Below are 23,774 nucleotides of genomic sequence, written 5' to 3' on the forward strand. Positions count from 1 at the left end.
GATTCGAGAACGAACAAGAGAACCAAAAGAGTTTTGAATGCTACAATATAACAAGAAGGTGATATAGTAATTTAGGATGAATAGCATATTGCTGCTGGTTGATTGATGATCTTCGCATGGTCTTTACTCTGAAATTTCACCTATAAATTAACTTGTAGAAGCAGCTTCATCAGATTTCTTATCAGGATTGTATACGCTGAATTCGCCGAATTCTCTTCTGCCACTGGAAAAACATTGTTCAGTGGCTAAAGGGCAGTACTTGGTAAAGTTGATAAAGCAACAGTAAAGTATCTTCTATGTTCTCATGTGTGTGATTTGTTAAATCACAAACTTCCATCAAAAATCAAGTTGCCAGTAGAAGTTGTTTTTAAATAATATTCAGAAAAGATTAACTAAGCAGAAAGATCTTCCTTAGAATATGGTAATGTGCTTCCACAAAAATATTGCTCAATAAAAGATGGGAGTATTACCTGTGCTGTACATCCCAGCCAGCAGGCAAGAAACGAGGTTGAATAGCTTCAACAAAAACTTGTCTCCACCTTTGGCAAAACTGACGAATGCCATCCTCCCCATATTCCTGCAGTAGATAATCAACTACTTGTTTTCCATGAGGTCCATGTCCTAATAGCGATAACTTAGAATTATGCTTTGGTGAACTGCTTCCATCATAGCTTGGATAAAGTAAGTCGACTGCTCCATTTACACTTCTATTCTCAGAGTCATCATCATCTTTGCCATCATAATTATCTTTTGTATCAGAAACTTCACCTCTAATGGAATTCATATTCTTGTTATTGGTAGATGAGGTTACTTGATCAACCCCTGCATTGCTTATGTCGTCATCCGTTACAGTTGCAAAATTATGGTTTTCTTTTTCACCAAACAGTTCTGTTTCAGTAGCAAGCAACCCATCTAGATTATTAGCTTCTGTGGCACCCATAGTGGCAGATTTTTCAGTGCCACCACTGAAATTCTTGTGCTCCTCATCAGGAACATCAACACAGTTAGAATGTTTCAAATACACCCCTCTTTTCTTCCCAAGTCGTCTTCTCTCACGAGGACTCATTCCAACTAGCAGAGCTCTTTCCAAGTCTTCTTCAGATATTTCCCTTCCTCCATAATATCTCATGACAATCTTCAAAAATAAAAAATGAACTCCCTCAATGAAAGAGCTTTTAAAGAACATAATACAATTCTCTAAAACACTGATGAGCAATCAGTAGCAGAATAGCAATGCACAAGAGACAGCTTTGGTTAGTAATAAATATTATGCTCTTCTAAAACGACTCACCTTTTGATCAGAAAACAAAAATGTTATTTTTATTATTTATAAGAAACTAAAACTCAAACATAAAAGCAATTTATGCCAATAATTGAAGAGAGGAGTCCACATTGTAATTGCAATAACATACAGAAAGCATCTTCAAATTTATCTTTAACAAGTGACTTTGTACCTGGGTGCTTTTCTGTATTGAATAAAATTAGCTGCATCTTCTTAAAATCATGATATTTTAATATAAGATTATACTGCTATAGAATGGAAGATCTAATATCGGCTATTAGTGGTGCTCATTACTGATGCAACAGTCAGTACCACATTACAGAAAAAGAAAAATGCACATAAAGCTTTTTCCAAGCCGAGCAGAATCAAGTGCTAAAAATAGGCTGTCATACCTGTCTCAGTTCTTCCCTACGGTCTGAAGGCATTCTTGGACCGTGGCGCAAAAGAGCCATGGCAGCTGTGCGCAACTGTAAAGGAGATACACCTGTCTCCTCAGTGTCCATCGTTGACGACCCCGGTCTATCTTGTGCTTGTTTTGAATCAACTACTTTATGAATGAAAAGTGGTATTCCAAATTCTGCGGCAATTTGTTTCTTATACTTCTCAGCAGCGGCGTGAGCTACCTCATGGCAGTCCACACAGAGTAGGACAATATCATGGGAACGATGGCTTTTTAAATGCTCAGGGAAGTGCATTCTGTAGCATGAGGGAATAATTCTGTAGCGTAAGTAGTGATTTCCTTCACCACAGCCAACACATATATTTTTCTTACTTTGAATATAAAAGGCATTGCCTTCATCTTCTGGACGGCCTTTGGGTTCAAAAAGAAGCATTATAGCAGGTGGGTTGTCATCAACAAGTTTTGCAAGATCTCGATGAATATACCTATAAGATGTCATAAATTTGTAAACTGCGCTATATTTAAAGTTGAAATTAAGATAAAATATAAGATTTTTACCAACCATTCAAGTTTTCTGCGGTCGCAGTAACAGAGCAACCGTCCATCATTTGCATAGATCCTACAGTTATGATAAACTGGAGCTTTACAGGAAAATTTTTGGACAAACAGCTCTCTTGAAGCCTTCCGAGCAAATTGCTTTGAATTTCTAACCCAACCATTTTGTTTGTAGACTAATCTATCGCTCTGACATTTTAGTTTTAGATTACATTTTGCCAGTAAAGTATAATTAAAAACAGACAATGGGCAACTTCCATTTGGACCCAGACACTTATGAAGAATTGCTTGAAAAATACCGTCAAGACTTCCTTTGTTATCCTGGATTAGATTATGGAAGTCACCCAAATGACTGCAAACAACAGGGGATGGAGATGGGAGACAGGAATTAAAATTCACAGAATCAACAGCCAAATCAGCTTGAGCTATGGTGAAGCATATGTCTGTTGCAGTTGCTGGAACTTTATCTGCAAGAGCAACAATAGCCTGCTCGGATAATACAAATCTCAAGCTCTCATCATGCACACGAGCCTGAAAGGAATTGCAGACCACATGGAAATTTTATGAGCTATATTAATAAGGTTATCTGTCTTTTCTGATTGTGTATACTGTTTGTTTTGTACACGCCTATAAGTTGCCTTTTGGCTCTCCGATCCCTTGCTAAAGCTGTACAAACCTTTTTGTTAAGGTGTACCACTCACTTTTCTTTTATCACCTTCTTTATCAATATATTTCAGTCCCTCATTTAAAAAAAAAAAAAAAAAAAAAAAATATTATAGTAATGTTCCATGGAAAGTTCTTCATATATCTGTGAAGCTATTCTTGATATGATAGAAAAAACAAAAATTTGCTGCTTACCATTAAATCTCTCCAAGCGCACAATCGTCTCACAAGATCCTGAAACTGAATTTACAAACAAACAAACAATAAATATGGGTTCCTTTTTATGGATGCAAGTGCAAAAATCAGGTCTTGTAAAGGTCATTTTGTCAATACATGGAGGTTTGGTAGATATTGTAGAATGTTGTATAGAGTGGGCAGACATATATAATCTTTTTACTTTGATTAGCTGCCTTCTAATAGGACATTTAATCTTTGCAGGTCTGCAGGTATCGTCTTATTGAGGATGAGTTTAATAGTCCTTCCATATCAGAGTTGCAGAAGTATTTAACTGATGAGGATTATAGGTAACGTAACTTTATTATTATGTTTATAGATATTGGTGAATCTAAACTTTGTTTCTGTTCGTAGCTTCGCTTGAAATGTTGTACAGAGCAACCACTTTAAGTTGAGAGTTAATGTATTCTTAAAGTCTGCTAACATTTCTACTAAAAAAGGTGTAACAAAAATTGCTCATACAAAAGCTACTTGTGCCTGTAGTGTTGCTGTGGGGTTCTATATTCTCCTAAGAGCTGTAGACCGGTTTGCTGCCAATTACAATAGCTTTCCAGGGGAATTCGATGGGTAAGACATTACCACTACCTATAACCTATTCCTCAAGAAAGCTATTTTTATGTTTCTTGTAATCTGATTTTTGGGTATTAACTCCATGGTCAATGTCGACAGTGCAATGGATGAAGATATATCTAGATTAAAAACTACAGCTGTTAGTGTACTGAGTGATTTGGGTTGCAATGGTTCAACATTGACAGAGGATCTTATTAATGAGATGTGTCGATTTGGCGCTGCAGAGCTCCATGCTGTTGCTGCCTTAATTGGAGGAATTGCATCACAAGAAGTTATTAAGGTTCTGTCTCTATCTTAACTAGGCTTATTTGCTTTACGTTACCAATGATCACATGGTTCTCTGTGAGAAATTGTTTGGACCGGATCTAATTACTACCTTTGCATTATGTTTAGTCATCTATTTTTATTTTCCTATGATATATTTTTTTGGCTATTAAGTTATTTTCCTTGCCCTGATTCATCATTGATCCTATTTACCACAGCTCATAACAAAACAGTTTGTTCCCATGTCTGGAACTTTCATCTTCAATGGTATTGATCACAAGTCACAATTGTTGATTCTGTAATACATTTTGAATCTGGAATTGCCGCATTGACGGGTATGTTTTCATCTCTTCATTGATTTTAAGTACCCTGGAAACGTACTCTTTCTTGAAGCTTCTTAAGTTGGTCTTGTTTTTATTGGCAGATTCCCTTTTGACGAGATGAGATGGAGTGGTCCATCTTCTGCAATTTTACAGCTTTTTAGGTCATTTATGACATTTTACAGATTGAGGCATTCTTTGCTTTGTAGTTTGGGGTCGCGGGGAGTTTGATATGGTGTTTTTGAGATAAGTATAGTCGTAATTTCGTTGCAATGTGAAGACAGAAAAAAATTGCCGCAAAATTTACAACCACATTTAATGCAAAATGAACCGGATCTTTTTGTAGTGGGAATTATAACGAGATATCTGAGCATTTCAAAATTGTTTCAGCAATACAGATCTCTAGCCAGCCAGGATAAACAGAAACTAAAGTTCTGAACAATTAAGTCACGCCATCTCCAACTCACTTTTGGTGCCAACCAGAAACTGATCACATAATTAGCCAAACTGCAGACACCCATGGGGCTAATGTTCCTCCTTTCTACTCCCAAAGGCCAAAACAGAAACCGGAATAGCCAGGAATCTAGTACAGGTCTCTGATCAACCTACAGTCTAGTAGGAATTCTGACATTACATTAGATTCGAGAACGAACAAGAGAACCAAAAGAGTTTTGAATGCTACAATATAACAAGAAGGTGATATAGTAATTTAGGATGAATAGCATATTGCTGCTGGTTGATTGATGATCTTCGCATGGTCTTTACTCTGAAATTTCACCTATAAATTAACTTGTAGAAGCAGCTTCATCAGATTTCTTATCAGGATTGTATACGCTGAATTCGCCGAATTCTCTTCTGCCACTGGAAAAACATTGTTCAGTGGCTAAAGGGCAGTACTTGGTAAAGTTGATAAAGCAACAGTAAAGTATCTTCTATGTTCTCATGTGTGTGATTTGTTAAATCACAAACTTCCATCAAAAATCAAGTTGCCAGTAGAAGTTGTTTTTAAATAATATTCAGAAAAGATTAACTAAGCAGAAAGATCTTCCTTAGAATATGGTAATGTGCTTCCACAAAAATATTGCTCAATAAAAGATGGGAGTATTACCTGTGCTGTACATCCCAGCCAGCAGGCAAGAAACGAGGTTGAATAGCTTCAACAAAAACTTGTCTCCACCTTTGGCAAAACTGACGAATGCCATCCTCCCCATATTCCTGCAGTAGATAATCAACTACTTGTTTTCCATGAGGTCCATGTCCTAATAGCGATAACTTAGAATTATGCTTTGGTGAACTGCTTCCATCATAGCTTGGATAAAGTAAGTCGACTGCTCCATTTACACTTCTATTCTCAGAGTCATCATCATCTTTGCCATCATAATTATCTTTTGTATCAGAAACTTCACCTCTAATGGAATTCATATTCTTGTTATTGGTAGATGAGGTTACTTGATCAACCCCTGCATTGCTTATGTCGTCATCCGTTACAGTTGCAAAATTATGGTTTTCTTTTTCACCAAACAGTTCTGTTTCAGTAGCAAGCAACCCATCTAGATTATTAGCTTCTGTGGCACCCATAGTGGCAGATTTTTCAGTGCCACCACTGAAATTCTTGTGCTCCTCATCAGGAACATCAACACAGTTAGAATGTTTCAAATACACCCCTCTTTTCTTCCCAAGTCGTCTTCTCTCACGAGGACTCATTCCAACTAGCAGAGCTCTTTCCAAGTCTTCTTCAGATATTTCCCTTCCTCCATAATATCTCATGACAATCTTCAAAAATAAAAAATGAACTCCCTCAATGAAAGAGCTTTTAAAGAACATAATACAATTCTCTAAAACACTGATGAGCAATCAGTAGCAGAATAGCAATGCACAAGAGACAGCTTTGGTTAGTAATAAATATTATGCTCTTCTAAAACGACTCACCTTTTGATCAGAAAACAAAAATGTTATTTTTATTATTTATAAGAAACTAAAACTCAAACATAAAAGCAATTTATGCCAATAATTGAAGAGAGGAGTCCACATTGTAATTGCAATAACATACAGAAAGCATCTTCAAATTTATCTTTAACAAGTGACTTTGTACCTGGGTGCTTTTCTGTATTGAATAAAATTAGCTGCATCTTCTTAAAATCATGATATTTTAATATAAGATTATACTGCTATAGAATGGAAGATCTAATATCGGCTATTAGTGGTGCTCATTACTGATGCAACAGTCAGTACCACATTACAGAAAAAGAAAAATGCACATAAAGCTTTTTCCAAGCCGAGCAGAATCAAGTGCTAAAAATAGGCTGTCATACCTGTCTCAGTTCTTCCCTACGGTCTGAAGGCATTCTTGGACCGTGGCGCAAAAGAGCCATGGCAGCTGTGCGCAACTGTAAAGGAGATACACCTGTCTCCTCAGTGTCCATCGTTGACGACCCCGGTCTATCTTGTGCTTGTTTTGAATCAACTACTTTATGAATGAAAAGTGGTATTCCAAATTCTGCGGCAATTTGTTTCTTATACTTCTCAGCAGCGGCGTGAGCTACCTCATGGCAGTCCACACAGAGTAGGACAATATCATGGGAACGATGGCTTTTTAAATGCTCAGGGAAGTGCATTCTGTAGCATGAGGGAATAATTCTGTAGCGTAAGTAGTGATTTCCTTCACCACAGCCAACACATATATTTTTCTTACTTTGAATATAAAAGGCATTGCCTTCATCTTCTGGACGGCCTTTGGGTTCAAAAAGAAGCATTATAGCAGGTGGGTTGTCATCAACAAGTTTTGCAAGATCTCGATGAATATACCTATAAGATGTCATAAATTTGTAAACTGCGCTATATTTAAAGTTGAAATTAAGATAAAATATAAGATTTTTACCAACCATTCAAGTTTTCTGCGGTCGCAGTAACAGAGCAACCGTCCATCATTTGCATAGATCCTACAGTTATGATAAACTGGAGCTTTACAGGAAAATTTTTGGACAAACAGCTCTCTTGAAGCCTTCCGAGCAAATTGCTTTGAATTTCTAACCCAACCATTTTGTTTGTAGACTAATCTATCGCTCTGACATTTTAGTTTTAGATTACATTTTGCCAGTAAAGTATAATTAAAAACAGACAATGGGCAACTTCCATTTGGACCCAGACACTTATGAAGAATTGCTTGAAAAATACCGTCAAGACTTCCTTTGTTATCCTGGATTAGATTATGGAAGTCACCCAAATGACTGCAAACAACAGGGGATGGAGATGGGAGACAGGAATTAAAATTCACAGAATCAACAGCCAAATCAGCTTGAGCTATGGTGAAGCATATGTCTGTTGCAGTTGCTGGAACTTTATCTGCAAGAGCAACAATAGCCTGCTCGGATAATACAAATCTCAAGCTCTCATCATGCACACGAGCCTGAAAGGAATTGCAGACCACATGGAAATTTTATGAGCTATATTAATAAGGTTATCTGTCTTTTCTGATTGTGTATACTGTTTGTTTTGTACACGCCTATAAGTTGCCTTTTGGCTCTCCGATCCCTTGCTAAAGCTGTACAAACCTTTTTGTTAAGGTGTACCACTCACTTTTCTTTTATCACCTTCTTTATCAATATATTTCAGTCTCTCATTTAAAAAAAAAAAAAAAAAAAAAAAATATTATAGTAATGTTCCATGGAAAGTTCTTCATATATCTGTGAAGCTATTCTTGATATGATAGAAAAAACAAAAATTTGCTGCTTACCATTAAATCTCTCCAAGCGCACAATCGTCTCACAAGATCCTGAAACTGAATTTACAAACAAACAAACAATAAATATGGGTTCCTTTTTATGGATGCAAGTGCAAAAATCAGGTAGAAAGCAGCACACCTGGGTTTCACCAGAAATTGAAGAAACACCTCCTAGACCATTCAAGTGTCGGAAAAGTATTGATGATGCAGCTGCTTCTCCTGGATAAGACTCAAACTCTTTGGTGTAGAGTTGCAAACAAACCATGTTTGAACGCCGACTAGCCTCGAGAACAAAATTGAATTTGTCATTGGGGCGAGATGAATTTTCTGATACAGTAATATGTTTAGCATTCGATGCTATAAGAAATATACAAGTTTTACAGAATAATCAATTTAGAATTGTTGCCAAGCAGAGGTTCAAGATTAATTTACAGGTGCTGTTTTGAGCTTAACTAGCTTTTCTTCTCAAGCTGATCCTCTCGAATGGCAAACAGCCATATTTAAAACCATAATATTCTAACAAACTTTTTGTAAAGGATATGAATCCTCTTGAGAAATCGCTTCTCAATTCCAAAAGAAAAAAATTAAATAAATGTTGTTGACTGGTTGTGAATGTTAATAACTGTTATACAATTCCCAACCAAGTATAGGGATTGCTCCTTTTTATTTTCACGGCAATACATACCAGATGAAAGATAAGCTGATTAGCATAGCATAAACTAAAAGCGGAAACTAGAACACATACCAGTTTCTTGTTTGTTGAGCTCATCAATTAAACATTTTGCAATATACAACAAATAATGTGCATCAGTTCGAGCATATTGCAACATTTCTGCCGGCAGAGGGCGCCGTCTCCAATCTTCACGCTACAATGCAATAAGAAGATAATCATCTTCTGTGTTATAAGCAATATTATCTCCTCAAAACTAAAGCCAACATGCATATTACTATCTTCATAAATACAACATCAAAACACCCTGTCATACAGAAGTTCCCAAAGATGGCCAGAAAAAAGGAGAAAATTGCACAAGCAGAAATAAGTCCATAACACCAAACCTGTAACAATTTGTTTGTGGTCACACCACAGTATGTTTCAAGTAAGAATGCTAGTGATTTCTGTGGTTTCGACAACACCTCACATGCCTACAGTAAATATCAGAAGAACACAAATTACAATCAAAATCATTCTCAGCAAATTCATCGAGGTGCCATCTCTCAAAACAACTAATGTACATAGCAGATAATATTTTCCACAAGATCAACATATTTTATAACCAAAGCTTACCTTTGCAGTATCAAATAAATTAACAACATAAAGATGGAAATCTCTTTGAAGCCATAGAACATCGTTATCAGCCCCGTGGAACACCTACACCATAAACAAAAAAATTATCAAATTAACGCACTTAAATTGCATGCTGCTTCACCAATCAAGAATATAATATAAAATAATTCTATTGACATTAAAACTATTCACTTAACCAAAAAAAAAAAAAAAAAAAAGACATTAAAATTATTCACTTTAACACTTATTGTGCTTTTGTTGGCAAATGAAGTCCCTTGGTGACATTAAAGATAACAGTGATGANTCTTTGCAGCCATAGAACATCGTTATCAGCCCCGTGGAACACCTACACCATAAACAAAAAAATTATCAAATTAACGCACTTAAATTGCATGCTGCTTCACCAATCAAGAATATAATATAAAATAATTCTATTGACATTAAAACTATTCACTTAACCAAAAAAAAAAAAAAAAAAAAAAAAGACATTAAAATTATTCACTTTAACACTTATTGTGCTTTTGTTGGCAAATGAAGTCCCTTGGTGACATTAAAGATAACAGTGATGAATATATGTCCTGTTAAACATAATAAGAGGAATTGGCAAAATGAAATTTCGTAAAACTTCGCAGAGTAACTGCATTTCATATCAACAAAACACGCAGAATTCATTACATTACCTTGCAAATACCAGGATCAGAAAAAACTGGGCAAAGAATACTCATTTCATCATGTAAAGTGATTGTGTCAATCAGATAGTCTTCCTTCTCAGTAGAAATCTGCTCACAAATAATAGAAATACATGCATAATGCAATAATCAATGAATCCAAGAAACGTGACACAGACTCATAATGCATTAGAAAGAAGAAAAAATGTAATTATGAACCTGTATTAGAGCTGTAAAACCGAGAAATGAACGCAGGCTGTGTTGTTCAGTATCAACAGCAAAAACTGTCTCTCTACTCAATGTAATAGCAAGTTCCTCTAATTGCAACTTAGACTCCACCCAAACATACGATTCACTCAATTTCAAATTCACATTATCTGTAACAAACTTAAATTCAGGTGGTGGATTCTCGAACAAAGCCGTAATCTCCACTTCATAAGGATGCGAGCCAGAAGATTTCTCTGCCATAAAATTTGCCAGGGTTATTTCAGTTTCCCTCTGTTAGGTTGCTAAGAAACTAGAACAAAACAAAGCAATTTCAGAATTGAAAGCCTAGTCTTCAACAAAGTGTTGAACTCAGTTAAATTTAGTTCTTCATTTCCTCAACTCTGTTTTTATCTAAGATAAGTTTTACAAAATGCACGGCTCTGAAGTTTGAATTCATACGTTCGCTAATTTCACTTTTCTATTAATTTCTTCTCTTTTCTCACATTTTCTCAGAAACCAAACAGACCGCTAAGATTTAAGTAAAACGAAAAAAAAAAAAAACAAGTTGAATAATTCTACAACATTTTAGTAAATTAATAAATAAAATGCACCGTTTTTAGCGTGTTTGAATGGAGAATACGAGTTATCAGCTAAAACGCGCTTGAAATTGCGTTGCGGCTTTGGTCCGGTTTGTAAATAACACGAACTCGAAGGGCATTTCAGCTTTCGACGTCTTCGGTATTGCGCAGTGAAGAAGATCGATATTACCGCTAAAGAAGCAATAGTGACTGCGATTTTGATCCTGTCTTTATGTTCCATTCGATTATGTTTCTCTTGCTTTGTTTTTTTGTGTTTTCTTCTATTTTGTTCTGGCTGACTTGATCTTCGAAGCTCACAGTTCAACCGTTAGGGGAGAGGGAAGTGTCTGAAATTAGCTGCGGCGTTGCGTTTTGAGGAATGATGATCTTATATGGGACACCAGCTTGGGCTGGGCCGATCCAAATTCGATTTTTACTTTATAGGCCCCAATATTGTCTCAAAACGGTTCCGGGCATCCGGCCCAACCTATTGCCCCCTGAAGTAACTGCTGTTCAGTTTTCAAAAGTGGTTATGCAATGTGTATTTGAAAGTTGAACCAAAACAAAGAGGAAGAGAGTTTCACCGAGAAAAAAGAAATTAAAATGGCTTTCATCAATCCCCAATTGGAAACAAGTGAAAAGGGTAAAGAAGTACTAAAACAGATTGCTTTTTCCGATCCACCAGAACAAGAAGTTTCTAATTCCTCAACCAAAGATTACAAGGAAAATAAATCTAGAATTTACAATAAGATGGCTGGACAATTTGGAAATTTTTTCGTTTCATTTAGGCAAAAAGTTTTTGTGGTTAAAAGGTTCATTCAAGATCTTTGGTTACAGTATGTTCGTGGTGAAAATTCAGAAAGAATTAGAGCTTTCCAAGTTTGGCCAGGGAATAATGTAATGTGACTGCAAGCAAATTACTGTAGTAACTAAATCATTACTAGTATTATTATCCAATAGTTTCCTGTAAATTATACATGACTTGAGCAATTTATTGAAGTTTTTTGGTGCATATGCAGGTATTTTTCTTCCATGGAAGACTCATTTGTGGCCCGGATCCCAAAGGATTACTCTTGACAACAGTATCAATAACACTTTCAAGTTGGATATTTGCCATGTATACTGGAGATGATTTACCAAGTCACTCATATCTCATTGTAACCATTTCTGTAATTCTGACAATAATTGTTAGTCACTATTTCTTACTTTGTTTATTCTGTCTGATAACTACATCATTTCTAATTTGACTGCAACCAAAAGTATGAATTTCTTATAGGATAAGCTAAGTAAATAAATCTGAAGATATTTCTTATTTCTGTTTGAAACGTAGGTTCTTGTCAACTTGATTTTGGTTACTGCAACTGATCCAGGAATTATTCCCAGAAATGATCAAGCATCTATAGAAGAAGTTGGTACCAGTGATGGAGCCAGAAGCAAGAGAGTAACCGTTAATGGGGTAGAACTGAGATTGAAATACTGTAGAATTTGTAAAATTTTCAGGCCTCCCAGGAGTTGCCACTGCGCTGTTTGTGACAATTGTGTTGAGAAATTCGATCACCACTGCCCATGGATCGGTCAGTGTATTGCACAGGTACATTTACGTATCAAATGCTGTATGGCAAGTAAACACAGGAAGTGAATCTAATGTTAACAGCAATTTTCAATTTTGGTTGTGCAGCGAAATTATCGATTTTATTTGACATTTGTGATATCTACCTTAGTTTTCTTTATCTACATATTTGCCTTCTCTATTTGGGGAATCCATCAGAGAAAAGTGAAAAACAGCACCGGGCTATTTGGGATGCTGAAGGGCTGCCCTGAATCTCTAGCAGTGATAACCTTTAGTTTTGCCGCCATTTGTTTCCTGGGTGGTCTTGCTATTTATCACATGTATCTCACTGCAACAAATCAGGTTGGTTCAGTTTACATATTTTGATTTGCTTTGGTCGTTTTAATTTTACTTTAATTTTTACTGAAGTAAGGAGAGTTTAACTCCTCAAGTATTACTCACTGTCGGAGTTTATAGTCCAAAAACTAGCATTTGCTCGAATGAGTTTAGTTTAATTTTTTTTTCTTCTTTTTGGGATAATGCAGACAGCTTATGAGAATTTCCGGCAACGCTATGTCGATTCTCAAAATCCATATGACAAAGGAATACTCAGTAATGTGAAAGAGGTTCTATTTGCACCAGTGCCACCTTCTAGAGTTGATTTTAGAGCTGAAGTAATGCCAACACCAACAGGAAGATCGTAAATGTATGTGTAGAATTCAATATGAACATAAGATTTTTATTGCATTTCTAGATTGTTTCTTTCTCAACCAGTAGATACTTTCATAACACAAAAACAGAATTAATTTTCGAAAGAACCAAGATCTTTGTGGGGAAAATAACACTTAAGAAACAGAATCACTTTATGACAAGAATTTGTGGTGAAGATGGCATGTTGCACTGGACATGGTCAGCGCTGTTTTTGAGTTGCATTTAGCTATGGAGAGTGGAGACAAGACATTAATCATCTGGAGATTTTGGGGGTAAAAAAGGCTCTTTTTATGTGCACCATGATAACGTTAAGCACGACAAGTGCAAATGTAAATCATTTTATAGTGCAACATTAACAACTTGATCACAAACTAACCTATGTTGAAGAATTTAAGGGAAAAAAAAATTTCCGAAAAAATATTAGGTTTACATCTTCAGCCAACACTTGCTAGAAAATGAGGGACTGCAGTTTAACAGCAGAATGTTAATAAAGATACAATGAAAATTCAAGAGAAAGGAATACTTTGTGCTTTTGCAGTATTATTTGTCAGCAATGTCATATGTTACATCTGTTACCATAGTTCTTACTCATGCTTATTTGTCTTGACATATCAAACATTGACTTAAATCCTGAACAAGTCGAGAGACAGTCACAAAATCGATCATAGTTGGAATTGAAAGTGCGTCTCCAATTGCTTGGGGGCCAATTCCAAACGTCTTGATCATTCTCCTATTCAAATAAATACCGTGTTTACTCTACCGGCAGAAGCTGCAGGCTGCAAGTGCCCTGGGGTCATGGACCTCATGGCATTGAAATGAGTGTTAGTGAGCAGTACAGACTACAGAGCACATGATGCCTGGGGTCCTAGACAGTGTCTGGTGGTTAATGAAGCTAGTTGCTTGAGATAGGCATCAATTTTGGCATTTATGAAGGCCCAATAAGATGGACTATTATCTATATGAGACGTAATGGTTTTCAGGGTCTACCAGGTAAGATAGAATAGGATATGAATCTAGGAAGAGTTTTGAGCTTCCATCAAAGATAAGGAAGAATAAGAAATTGGTTGTTTTCACTCCTTTTTTATGGGTTAAAGAGTAAAGGAAGCCTGTCAAGTCTACACGTTTCCATTTTGTTCATTGTACATGTTGAGTATGTGTCGCCATGCCTACCCAAATTTTTATGAATGCTGAAGTTTATAAAGGGCATCTTTTATAAAATCTGGAAGGGGGCAGAGGATATGATAGATAGAAAATTCAAAACTCGAAGTCTGAAGCCTTTTCATTACTCATAGTTTATAAACCCATGAATAAAAATATGAATTATAAAAATATTGTCAAATTCCATATTGATGGATATTCCATCAAAGATTAAACAACTAAACCCAATTAATTGGCGCCTCCATGATTATTTGATAGATCTGCCATTTAGAGAGAGAGCTATGCAAATCTGATGGGTCCATTAAACTCTTTGTTCTTCATCTTATGCTAATTAAAATATTTGTTTGAAACCATATGGAATCATGTGATAATTTATCACTTTAATCTTCGTATCCCAATCAAGATTTAGCTAGCCTCGTCCAAACAATAATTTTTTCTCTTTTCCTCCCTCCTTTTTGTGAATAGCATAATCTCATGCAAAAAAAGTAGCATTTAATTAATCAAAGTAACGGTAATCATTCTCTTATGATATGGACCTATATATATAATAAAGTAACTTACCTCATCAGCTTAAAAAAGAGCCATTATTAACGCATAACAGAAGTTGATTCATTGAAACGTTTTAGGAATGGCTTTTGATGCTGTAAAGTTGCAGATTTGCAATGCCAAACTCATGACAAAATTACCCTTTTAAGTTTCCAATTAAAATAATCAAGTCCTGATAAAGCAGCTGCACCAACCAGCCCAAGATCTCGTGCAATGGCAGCTTTGGTTTGGGGTTGCTTAAGATGACCAACAAGTGGTGGTGTAAAGCGACAGGGACCCTTATTACAAGCAAAGCACCTATGACCTAACCAACACAATCACTTTTCATTTGCAGTAGTCACCCTCACTTAAGCACAATAATTTCAACTCAACTCTTCGTATTAGTTAGATCACTTAAACGGCATAATATCTGGACTCAGAGCATGGAAAAATATAAGTTATTTTCCATGTTTCTTGAATAAATCTTGATGATTTATTTCTTTTTGGTGAAACCAGAAGATAATTAACGTTGCTAATGTTTTGTCTTTCTGTCACTACCAATGTTATTATATCAGGTTAATATTTTCATGAGGCCCACCAAATAGTAACCAATGAAAACGTGTATCACAACACCAACCTTGCAACAAATGATCTCACCAACCTTTTGCCTTGAGATGATTATGGGACTCAAAGGTTACAATTTCAGGAACGCCCATAATATTCCATCTCATTTTTGCTGTAAGGGAATAAATAAAATAAAACAAAACAAAACACATATCTTTATTCCTATAAATAGAAAATATTTTGAGTTCATGCATTTTAAATATCAAATATTTTTCTTCATTAATACAGGATTTTGTGTTTCCTTCTAAATAATAGTCGTAGTGACTAAGAAATTTAAGATGACGACCATAAGTGGACAAGATGCCTTTAAGTTGAAGTTCAATTGTCACTTTCTAACATGCTATGCTAGGCTACACACATCTGAATCCCACATACAGATACAAGGTGTACTAAGAAGAGAGTATTTTTTGAAATCCACACCAACATGGCTCTAACTCTAACTCTAAGATAAATCAAATCACAATCTTATATTAATCCAATTCTTTTCGCCTAGATTTAGGCAAGTTAATTAGTTCCCAACCGACCAATATCATGGCTTTCGCTAGAATCATAGATCTAAATTTAAAATCAACCTATCAGAATTCTAATATTTTAATCTTTACAATTGAACCAAATAAACAAGTAGCTTTGAATCCCAATTAGTTCTATTAATCTTTGGAGAACTTTGCATCAAACCTTTTTGGAGTTAATTCCAAGATGAATTTTCCAAGAACATAAATCTCAAAAATTTAGCTCCAATGCAATATTTATTTAGGATATTGATACTAGCCATCAATTTTTTCTGATATGACTATCAACTTTATGTTATAAAAAATATGTTTGAATATACTGAAAGCCCATCAATATCACGCTAATAACAATTATAATGTAATTACGAAACATCCTTTTAATAATAATAATTAAAATTATGATATTTCGAAATTCAGTAACATGCACGATATTTCAAAATTTCAACAACTTTCTGTGGATTATTATTCTTTTATGAGGCTCCAAAGAGTCTGAACTCTGATGTCGCTTTTTGAGTGGCTGAAGTAACATCAAATTTTAGGCATGTAAATAAAATTATGGCACGTGTCAGGCTTGGTTGTGAGATGGGTCCGATACCATGCAGACTTTTGCAGCTTCCACGTGACCTAAATGCTGTATGTAACATGAACCGACAACAAGGTACAGTGGCTTATCCAACTACACTTTGCCACGTATTATCTTTCTGGATCTAATCACGTGCACATGCGTATTTTTTCCAAATTCCCAGCCTAACTTGTTGCTTTTCATTTCTATAATTAAGACTTATTATCTAATATGGATTTACACTAATTAACCCATCAAACGCAAATTTTACATTTAATACCTGAGAATATATAATATAAACTCAAGTTAGAAAATTTTCATAAATTTCAGAAAAATATTTTACTTATATGCCTTTAAATATAGAATTTTTTTTTGGAACATGGTAATTGATAACCACACTTTGTCTTTGTTACAACTTAATCCGAGATCTCTTGATCTTTTAACTCTGGTACTCTACAATCCATTTTTCGCTTCATCAGGCCACAAGGAGTGGTTCAAATATAGAATATCCTGTATTGGTAAAAAAGAAAAAAAATGAGGAATTTAAAATTTTCAAATAATATCTTTAGCTTTAGTTGCCATTGGGGGTTTCAATTATAACTTGGTTCTGTTTTGAACCTTTACGATAAACATTAGGGCCTTTTTTCAGTGTCGATAATGCATGTTTGGCTGTCATTGGAATTTGCGATTGTATACTATTTTTATCATTGCCAAATACATAAAACATTAAACAAACGGAGTGGACTTTCCCTGAGATTTAAAAATTAGAATAATTAAATAGTCATATAGAATACATTTGAAAGGGACCGAACAACTAGGCCTGCTAAAATGTTTGTGCTTTTGTCTTCTGCAAATCATTTACTAAATTACTAATGTAATGCCCTTCATAAATTATCTGTTAGCTTATTAAATTGGTTAGCGTTAAAAATAAATATAGCATTTGATGATACAGACTATACTTGGAAATGCGCCTATATTTCAATGACAAAATTACTAACTTGTTGTCCTCAACTGTGTAAAGCCATGTTCATGGAGGGAGAATGCATCAACGAAAGCAGGGGACATTCAATACTCAATCCTCAATGAAAACTACATTAATTACTTGTATCTGCAAAATTTGACGGTGAAAGATGATAACGGTTCAGGAAAGCACTAGTCACTTTAAGTTCCATACTCATCTACCCAAGGACCACAACCGAACCAACCTCACTTATTAATTGCACATTAAATATATTAGTCCTTTTATGGTTCTATTCCCAGACACAAATATGGGAAAGGGTTTAACGCAATTGTGAACCCAATTGTCAATTATTTATTCAACTTAATTAAATGGTTTACGTGTTGACTGGGTAATCTTTTCTCCATTACAACCCCTGCATTATAGTTAAGGGTTAACCCCAAAAATAGAGTAGAGCCACACATAAAATGCATTAATTGAGTCCAAAATACTGTCCGTTGGACTCATCTTGTATATTTTGCAGAAACCATGGCTGCGTTTGTTTAACATTTGGGAATACTACTTTAGTATTCCCAAAAAAGTTAAACAGTAAAATACCCAAAAATTCAGATTTTTAGAAATACTACTCCCAAAATTATTCAACTTTTTTTAAACCCCTTAAATTTGATAATTAAATTAAATACCCCTAAATATTTTTTTTAAATTACAAAAACACCCCAATAATCCACATTTACCAGATTCCGGCCACCACCACCGGAAAAATGGCCGGGAATTGGTAGAATGGCGCACTACACGGCTGAATCTGGCCGGCAGTGGCCGATCTAGCCTTTTCCGGCCAGACCACGGTGGATCTGGCCAGAAAAGGCAGATCTAAGGCCAAAGATCTGGCCGTTGACGGCCAGATCTTTGGCCGTAACACTCGGTCACGACGGCCAACAAACGGTCGTCGTTGACCATCAACGACGACCGTTGTTGGCTGTCGTTGAGAGCAATACGGCCAGATCTGGCCGTTTCCGGCCAGATCTGACCGTAGATTGGCCGGAAAAAGCCATAGCGAAGCATGACCGGCAAGATCAACCGGTCATGCGCCCATACGGATGCTCGGCCACCTCCGGTGGTGGTCGCCGGCTGGGGGTGTTTGAGGGTGGGTTGGGGTATTTTTGTTAACTTTTAATGTTTTATTATAGGGGGGATTTTGTTAAAAAAAACAAAAATAAAGGATATTTTATTAATTTGTAAATTTTACCTCGTAAACCCGTCCAATTCAACTTTTTTTTAACTTTTTTCAAAAAACTTTTCCAAAACCCCCAAATTTTGAACCAAACGAAGCCATGTTCCTAATTGTATATATATATTAAATAAAAAAGAAAAGAAAAAGGGCAAGGGCATTCACGTCGCTGAATGAAAAACTGTGTTACTGACTGACACTGAGCCCTGAAGCCAAAAAAATAAGGAGTGTTTGAAATGGGTTGTTTGGTAATTTGGTATAAAACATAGCAGAGCGGTTAGTGGGTCTTCTCATTTCTGCTCAGTTCAACGTCCCTTGCCTGCAAAGTAGTAGAAGGCTTTAGACTTAGAGTTTTAGACACACAACTCAATTCTGTTTAGATTCTCTCTCTATTCATCTGTCAACTAGAGAGATAAAGGACAAAACAAAAGCAAAACAAAGCAAAGCAAAGAATCAGCTTCTGTTTGCTTGTACTTTGCCTATCTGCATTTCTCTTATTAAAATTCTATATCTTGTTACTTTCTGTTTCAGATTCTGATTGTTCTGTTAAGTTCTGCGATCACTTGGGGGTTTGTTTGCTCCTTAGGTTCCTTTGGTTTGCTTACTGGCCTTTGTTTCTACATGGATTGTTTCTTGAAATAGTCTTTGGTAGAGAAATATACCGCTGAACGGTTGCTGAGAGAAAAAAAAATATGTATTTGAAAAGCAGAGAGCAGACTTCAAGAAGTGTTATATCACAAAAGTGGACTTTTTTTCTTTGTTTGGGATGCTTCTGTGCTGGTATGCTCTTCACAAACAGGTATTATATGAATTTTTCATGAATAAATTGAAAAGCTTTTACTTGTGGGATTTGGTTAATTGGTTCATTTAAGCTTTGCTTTTGTCAATTTTTATATCTTTTTAAGAACAAGTGATTTTAGTACCTTATTCTGCGATCTATGTCTTAGCTGATTACAATTTATTTATTTTTGGCAAACCATTTTTTTTTTTTTTTTTTTTTTGGCGAACCATTAAAAGTTTGTTCCATTAGAAAATTATATATTATCAGGTATATAAACGTTTTCGTTACCTGGGCTGTTGTGAATTTTCTAAAATTTCATTGTTTTCATGTCGTTTCGGGTCTTGCTGGTTCTGTAAATGGGTTGCTCATTGGTTTTAAGGTGGGATAGATCTGAAATGGATTTTTGTTCGATTTGTCAGTGGTGTTTCTTCTTGAAAATATACTAATTTAGGACTATGACGATTCAATTACTGTCTAAACATCTAATACTACTCCTCTGCCAATTCATTGACGTTTGAGTATTTATTTATCTCAAATTTTGTTATATTGTTTAATTGCAGTGAGAATGTAAAGTAAAGGTTTACTTATTGGATTCTAAGTCAATCTTTTGCGAGTCGTCAGGGGAAAAGAAATAAAATTAAGAGGACATGATTAATAATTGACAACTTAGATTCCTAAAGTCTCTTCAGTTCTTTAAGCCTCATTTTCGGTAATTTTTAGCTGACTTATATTAAATCTAGTACATTCTTTTAGGAAACAGTTATTTAGTTGTGGAGATGGTTTTACTGTTGAACTTCAATCTTATTAAAGATTCCTGAGTTATGTTTAATCATTTAGTTGTCGGGTTTAAAACATAATAGCTTATTAATAAGGTCGAGATGGTAACAGAATGTGGACAGTTCCTGAATCAAAAGGCATCACACGGACAACTGCAATGGAAGCTGAAAAACTAAAGCTAGTTTCGGAGGGTTGTAATCCAATATCTGTGAGTATCTTTATCCTTCGGCTGAGATATTTTACAATGCTTTGAGTTAATATTGGCTCTTTCTTATATTTGTAATTATCAAATTGTGGCATTGTTGTAATCTGATTGGGTTCTTTTAGTTGCAACAGAAAGAAGTAAGGCATGAAGCTAAGGATATTTTTGGGGAAGTTTTTAAGACTCACCATGCCATACAGTAAGCTGCTTATTCATATTTATAATTATCTTCATTTCCCTTAGGCTTTTTACTTAAAATTTGTCTTAAAGCATCCTGAATGGAAGCTTATGATAGTGTCTATGATGCAGGACATTGGATAAGACTATTTCAAATTTAGAGATGGAATTAGCTGCTGCAAGGGCAGCACAAGAGTCTATATTGAGTGGTTCTCCTTTATCAGAGAACTTAAAGAAGGTTGAATCAGCTGGGAAGAGAAGGTATTTGATGGTTGTTGGAATTAATACTGCTTTTAGCAGCCGGAAACGAAGAGATTCAGTTCGTGCTACATGGATGCCACAAGGTCCTTGGACTGATTCCCTGTTTCTTTAAACATTGTCAAATTTAAATTTTCTTTATGATATTGACGCTAAATGGAAAACAGGTGAAAAAAGGAAGAAATTGGAAGAAGAGAAGGGCATTATTATTCGATTTGTCATTGGTCATAGGTGGGTAATCCTTTTATTACAGTAATATGGATAGTTAAGTTTGAATGCATTCATGGCAGTTTTGCAAGCTGAGCTCCCTCTAGAAAGTTACAATGAATTTGTGGCCCTTGTATTAAGGAAAATCTCAGTTTTTAACCTTTTTGAGATCCTTATCTCAATTGCAGCTTGCTGGCACTGCCAGTCAATGTAACACATAAAATTTTGAGTTACTGAATTTCTAAGAATGCACGGTTTTTCCATTCAATTATGGCTGATAAATCTGCTGACATATATGCCTCCTTGTGCATTTGATGAAAACTGATGATGTTCATCAAGTACATTAGCATCTCAGTTAGATTATGCATTGTTAATGAATCCATTTTTCAATGTTTCTATGGTACAGATTTATTTACTATTTTTATTATGTTTTTAATACAGTGCCACATCAGGGGGTATTCTGGACAGAGCTATTGAAGCCGAGGACAGAAAGCATGGAGATTTCTTGAGGCTGGTAATGCTCATGTATCATGTTGTACTTTTACTGGTTACTCTATTTTGTAGAAATCTGCTCAGTCCAAAATAATTCTATACCACAATCTTGTGAGCAGGACCATGTTGAAGGGTACCTGGAATTGTCTGCCAAGACTAAGATATATTTTGCCACTGCTGCTGCTCTGTGGGATGCAGATTTCTATGTCAAAGTTGATGATGATGTCCATGTAAATATAGGTAACAACAATATGCTCTCTTAAAGTTGTAAAATCTATACTTAATAAATTGCTGGTCCTAATTGCCATGAAAAAGCAATTTATTTGTTCTTTTTGTAATTTGCATTTCTTTGTTACATAAAGTCTATTTCCTTTCCAATTACTGCAGCAACACTTGGAGAAACACTAGTTAGACACCGATCAAAACCAAGGTTATATATTGGGTGCATGAAATCTGGTCCCGTCCTTAATCAAAAGTAAGCTAATTTTTTTCTTAAATAATTTTTTTTAAAGAGTTTATAGAATTAATAACTTCCTAGTTTACCAAATGCTCCTTCTATGGAACAGGGGAGTGAGATACCATGAACCTGAGTATTGGAAATTCGGTGAAGCAGGAAACAAGTATTTCCGTCATGCAACTGGACAGCTTTATGCAATTTCAAAAGATTTGGCTACATATATATCAATAAACCAGTAAGTTTCCATTCATCATCAGTTGAATATAGGATTAGCGCTTATTTATCTGCTCTGCCTCTTTGTTTTGCCTTCTTGCAATTCTGATGGTGATTGTGTATATCTATCAGGCATGTTCTACACAGATATGCTAATGAGGATGTTTCATTGGGATCTTGGTTTATTGGACTTGACGTTGAGCATATTGATGATCGGAGACTATGTTGTGGCACCCCCCCTGGTAAATCCCTAGTTCTCCTGAAAAATGAAACAACATAAATTTTTTGAGCTTAAAGTAAAAATAAAATAAAGAAAAAACTCTTTCTGATGGTTCAAAGTTGTTTCGGCTAGATTGGTGGAAAAGGATTGTTACAGTGTCTGGTTTATAAATTTTAATTACTGCATTGCTTAGACTCCTGGTTCAATTGTCAACACAAGGAGGTTGAGCTGCTATCATATCAATTCTACACCCTAAAGTAATATACTGCGCACCAAAATGAATTGACTAAACATCAAAAAAATGTAACTGCTGTTAATTTTTTGGAAGGTAGGCTGGAATAATCATGTAACCTTAGAAAAAGCTCATTGGAATAATTAGATCTAATAAATCAAATCAATAGTATCTTGATGGAAGCCCAAATGGGACCCGTGTTAAGTGGTAAATTGAAATCCTCTCTCACTTGGCAACAATGAGAATTTCTTGTCACTGGATTCACCATTTAAACTGATGAATACTAACCCTTTTTCGCCTCCTTGCTTGCATTAATTTATGCCTTTCTTGAATCAACGCAAATATTTTTTATGTCTTTGTATGGACAGACTGCAAAAGAAATTCCTTGTATGCTTGTTGGTACTTTTAAAACCTAATAATACTTATGAGAGTAGATTGTCCAGTGGCTTACTAAATACAGATTTCTGTACATTAAGGCTTAGCTGTGACTGCAAATAGTAATAATATATTTTGTATGTTAAGGGTTCTGAATATTTAATGCAAAACTTGTTACCGCAGACTGCGAGTGGAAGGCCCAGGCAGGCAACATCTGTGTTGCCTCATTCGATTGGACATGCAGTGGGATTTGCAGGTCTGCTGATAGGATTAAGGAGGTCCATCGGCGTTGCGGAGAAGGTGAGAATGTTTTATGGAGTGCTAAATTTTAAGAGGCGATTTGGAGTTCCTCCAAACTCAGGAGGATGGCAAAATTAGAGTGGGAGAAGGAGGTGTGCAAATCTTTTTCTGTATTTTTATTCTAGTATAGGGAATGATATATCACAGAAGACAGTGAGAGAGAGAGAGAGAGAGAGAGAGAGAGAGAGAGGCAGAGGCTGAGGCTGAGAGAGTCGCTTCGTGGTCCTGTTCCATTTTAGTAGAAGGGATTGACCATGAGAGCGGTAAGAAAAGGAAGCGTCACCACCCACATTATTCTTTGATGCTTGTAGGGCCAATTTGTAAGTTAACAGTTCAACGCCTTTCAAGCTTATAGTAATTGCAAAAAATCTTTTCAGTTCCTTCTCCCTTCTTCTCAAATTCTTTTTGAATCTTCTGGTTGGCAAGTGTTAAATATTCTTATTAGCCAAGACAATTAGGTGGGAGCTTTAAGCATGTAATGTTTGATAATATTAATTCTTCAGCTTCTGTTC

The 23,774-nt window shown here is 35.5% G+C and overlaps 4 protein-coding genes and 1 long non-coding RNA gene across 7 annotated transcripts; 3 read left to right on the plus strand and 2 right to left on the minus strand.

The window, feature by feature from the left end:
- Positions 1-26: 26 nt before the first annotated feature.
- Positions 27-3,138, minus strand: LOC116137146 (protein RRP6-like 3). Its single transcript, XM_031422833.1, has 5 exons — positions 3,096-3,138; positions 2,245-2,768; positions 1,675-2,167; positions 471-1,135; positions 27-223 (listed from the first exon to the last, which is right to left on the minus strand). Exons 1-5 carry the CDS (start codon positions 3,096-3,098, stop codon positions 148-150), a joined length of 1,761 nt encoding a protein of 586 aa, XP_031278693.1. The 5' UTR covers positions 3,099-3,138; the 3' UTR covers positions 27-147.
- LOC116137145 (protein RRP6-like 3) lies at positions 122-11,093 on the minus strand. Of its 2 annotated transcripts, XM_031422832.1 has the most exons (13): positions 10,781-11,093; positions 10,182-10,423; positions 9,975-10,073; positions 9,295-9,378; positions 9,066-9,152; positions 8,755-8,875; positions 8,149-8,336; positions 8,022-8,066; positions 7,171-7,694; positions 6,601-7,093; positions 5,397-6,061; positions 5,033-5,149; positions 122-205 (listed from the first exon to the last, which is right to left on the minus strand). In XM_031422832.1, exons 1-12 carry the CDS (start codon positions 10,986-10,988, stop codon positions 5,074-5,076), a joined length of 2,832 nt encoding a protein of 943 aa, XP_031278692.1. In that variant the 5' UTR covers positions 10,989-11,093; the 3' UTR covers positions 122-205; positions 5,033-5,073. The 2 variants fall into 2 exon arrangements, with proteins under 2 accessions (XP_031278692.1, XP_031278691.1); XM_031422831.1 differs by lacking the exon at positions 122-205 and having other exon boundaries at positions 4,953-5,149.
- LOC116137148 lies at positions 3,288-4,527 on the plus strand. The gene is made up of 5 exons (XR_004129114.1): positions 3,288-3,424; positions 3,618-3,701; positions 3,804-3,984; positions 4,187-4,303; positions 4,393-4,527. It is a non-coding gene; the product is annotated as an uncharacterized LOC116137148 (long non-coding RNA).
- A 257-nt stretch (positions 11,094-11,350) lies between the features above and the next one.
- Positions 11,351-13,000, plus strand: LOC116137099 (probable protein S-acyltransferase 7). Its single transcript, XM_031422788.1, has 5 exons — positions 11,351-11,644; positions 11,767-11,934; positions 12,078-12,338; positions 12,426-12,659; positions 12,842-13,000. Exons 1-5 carry the CDS (start codon positions 11,351-11,353, stop codon positions 12,998-13,000), a joined length of 1,116 nt encoding a protein of 371 aa, XP_031278648.1.
- A 5,861-nt stretch (positions 13,001-18,861) lies between these two features.
- LOC116137049 (probable beta-1,3-galactosyltransferase 2) lies at positions 18,862-23,642 on the plus strand. Of its 2 annotated transcripts, none has more exons than XM_031422737.1 (11): positions 18,862-19,370; positions 20,241-20,337; positions 20,457-20,530; positions 20,641-20,852; positions 20,934-20,997; positions 21,415-21,487; positions 21,585-21,705; positions 21,853-21,940; positions 22,032-22,157; positions 22,268-22,377; positions 23,146-23,642. In XM_031422737.1, the coding sequence occupies exons 1-11, from the start codon at positions 19,264-19,266 to the stop codon at positions 23,292-23,294; spliced, it is 1,221 nt and encodes a 406-aa protein (XP_031278597.1). In that variant the 5' UTR covers positions 18,862-19,263; the 3' UTR covers positions 23,295-23,642. The 2 variants fall into 2 exon arrangements, with proteins under 2 accessions (XP_031278597.1, XP_031278598.1); XM_031422738.1 differs by having other exon boundaries at positions 20,466-20,530.
- The last annotated feature ends 132 nt before the right edge of the window (positions 23,643-23,774 follow it).

The sequence above is a fragment of the Pistacia vera genome, unplaced genomic scaffold (assembly GCF_008641045.1).
Source record: "Pistacia vera cultivar Batoury unplaced genomic scaffold, PisVer_v2 Contig320, whole genome shotgun sequence".
In the NCBI taxonomy this organism is placed as follows: domain Eukaryota; kingdom Viridiplantae; phylum Streptophyta; class Magnoliopsida; order Sapindales; family Anacardiaceae; genus Pistacia; species Pistacia vera.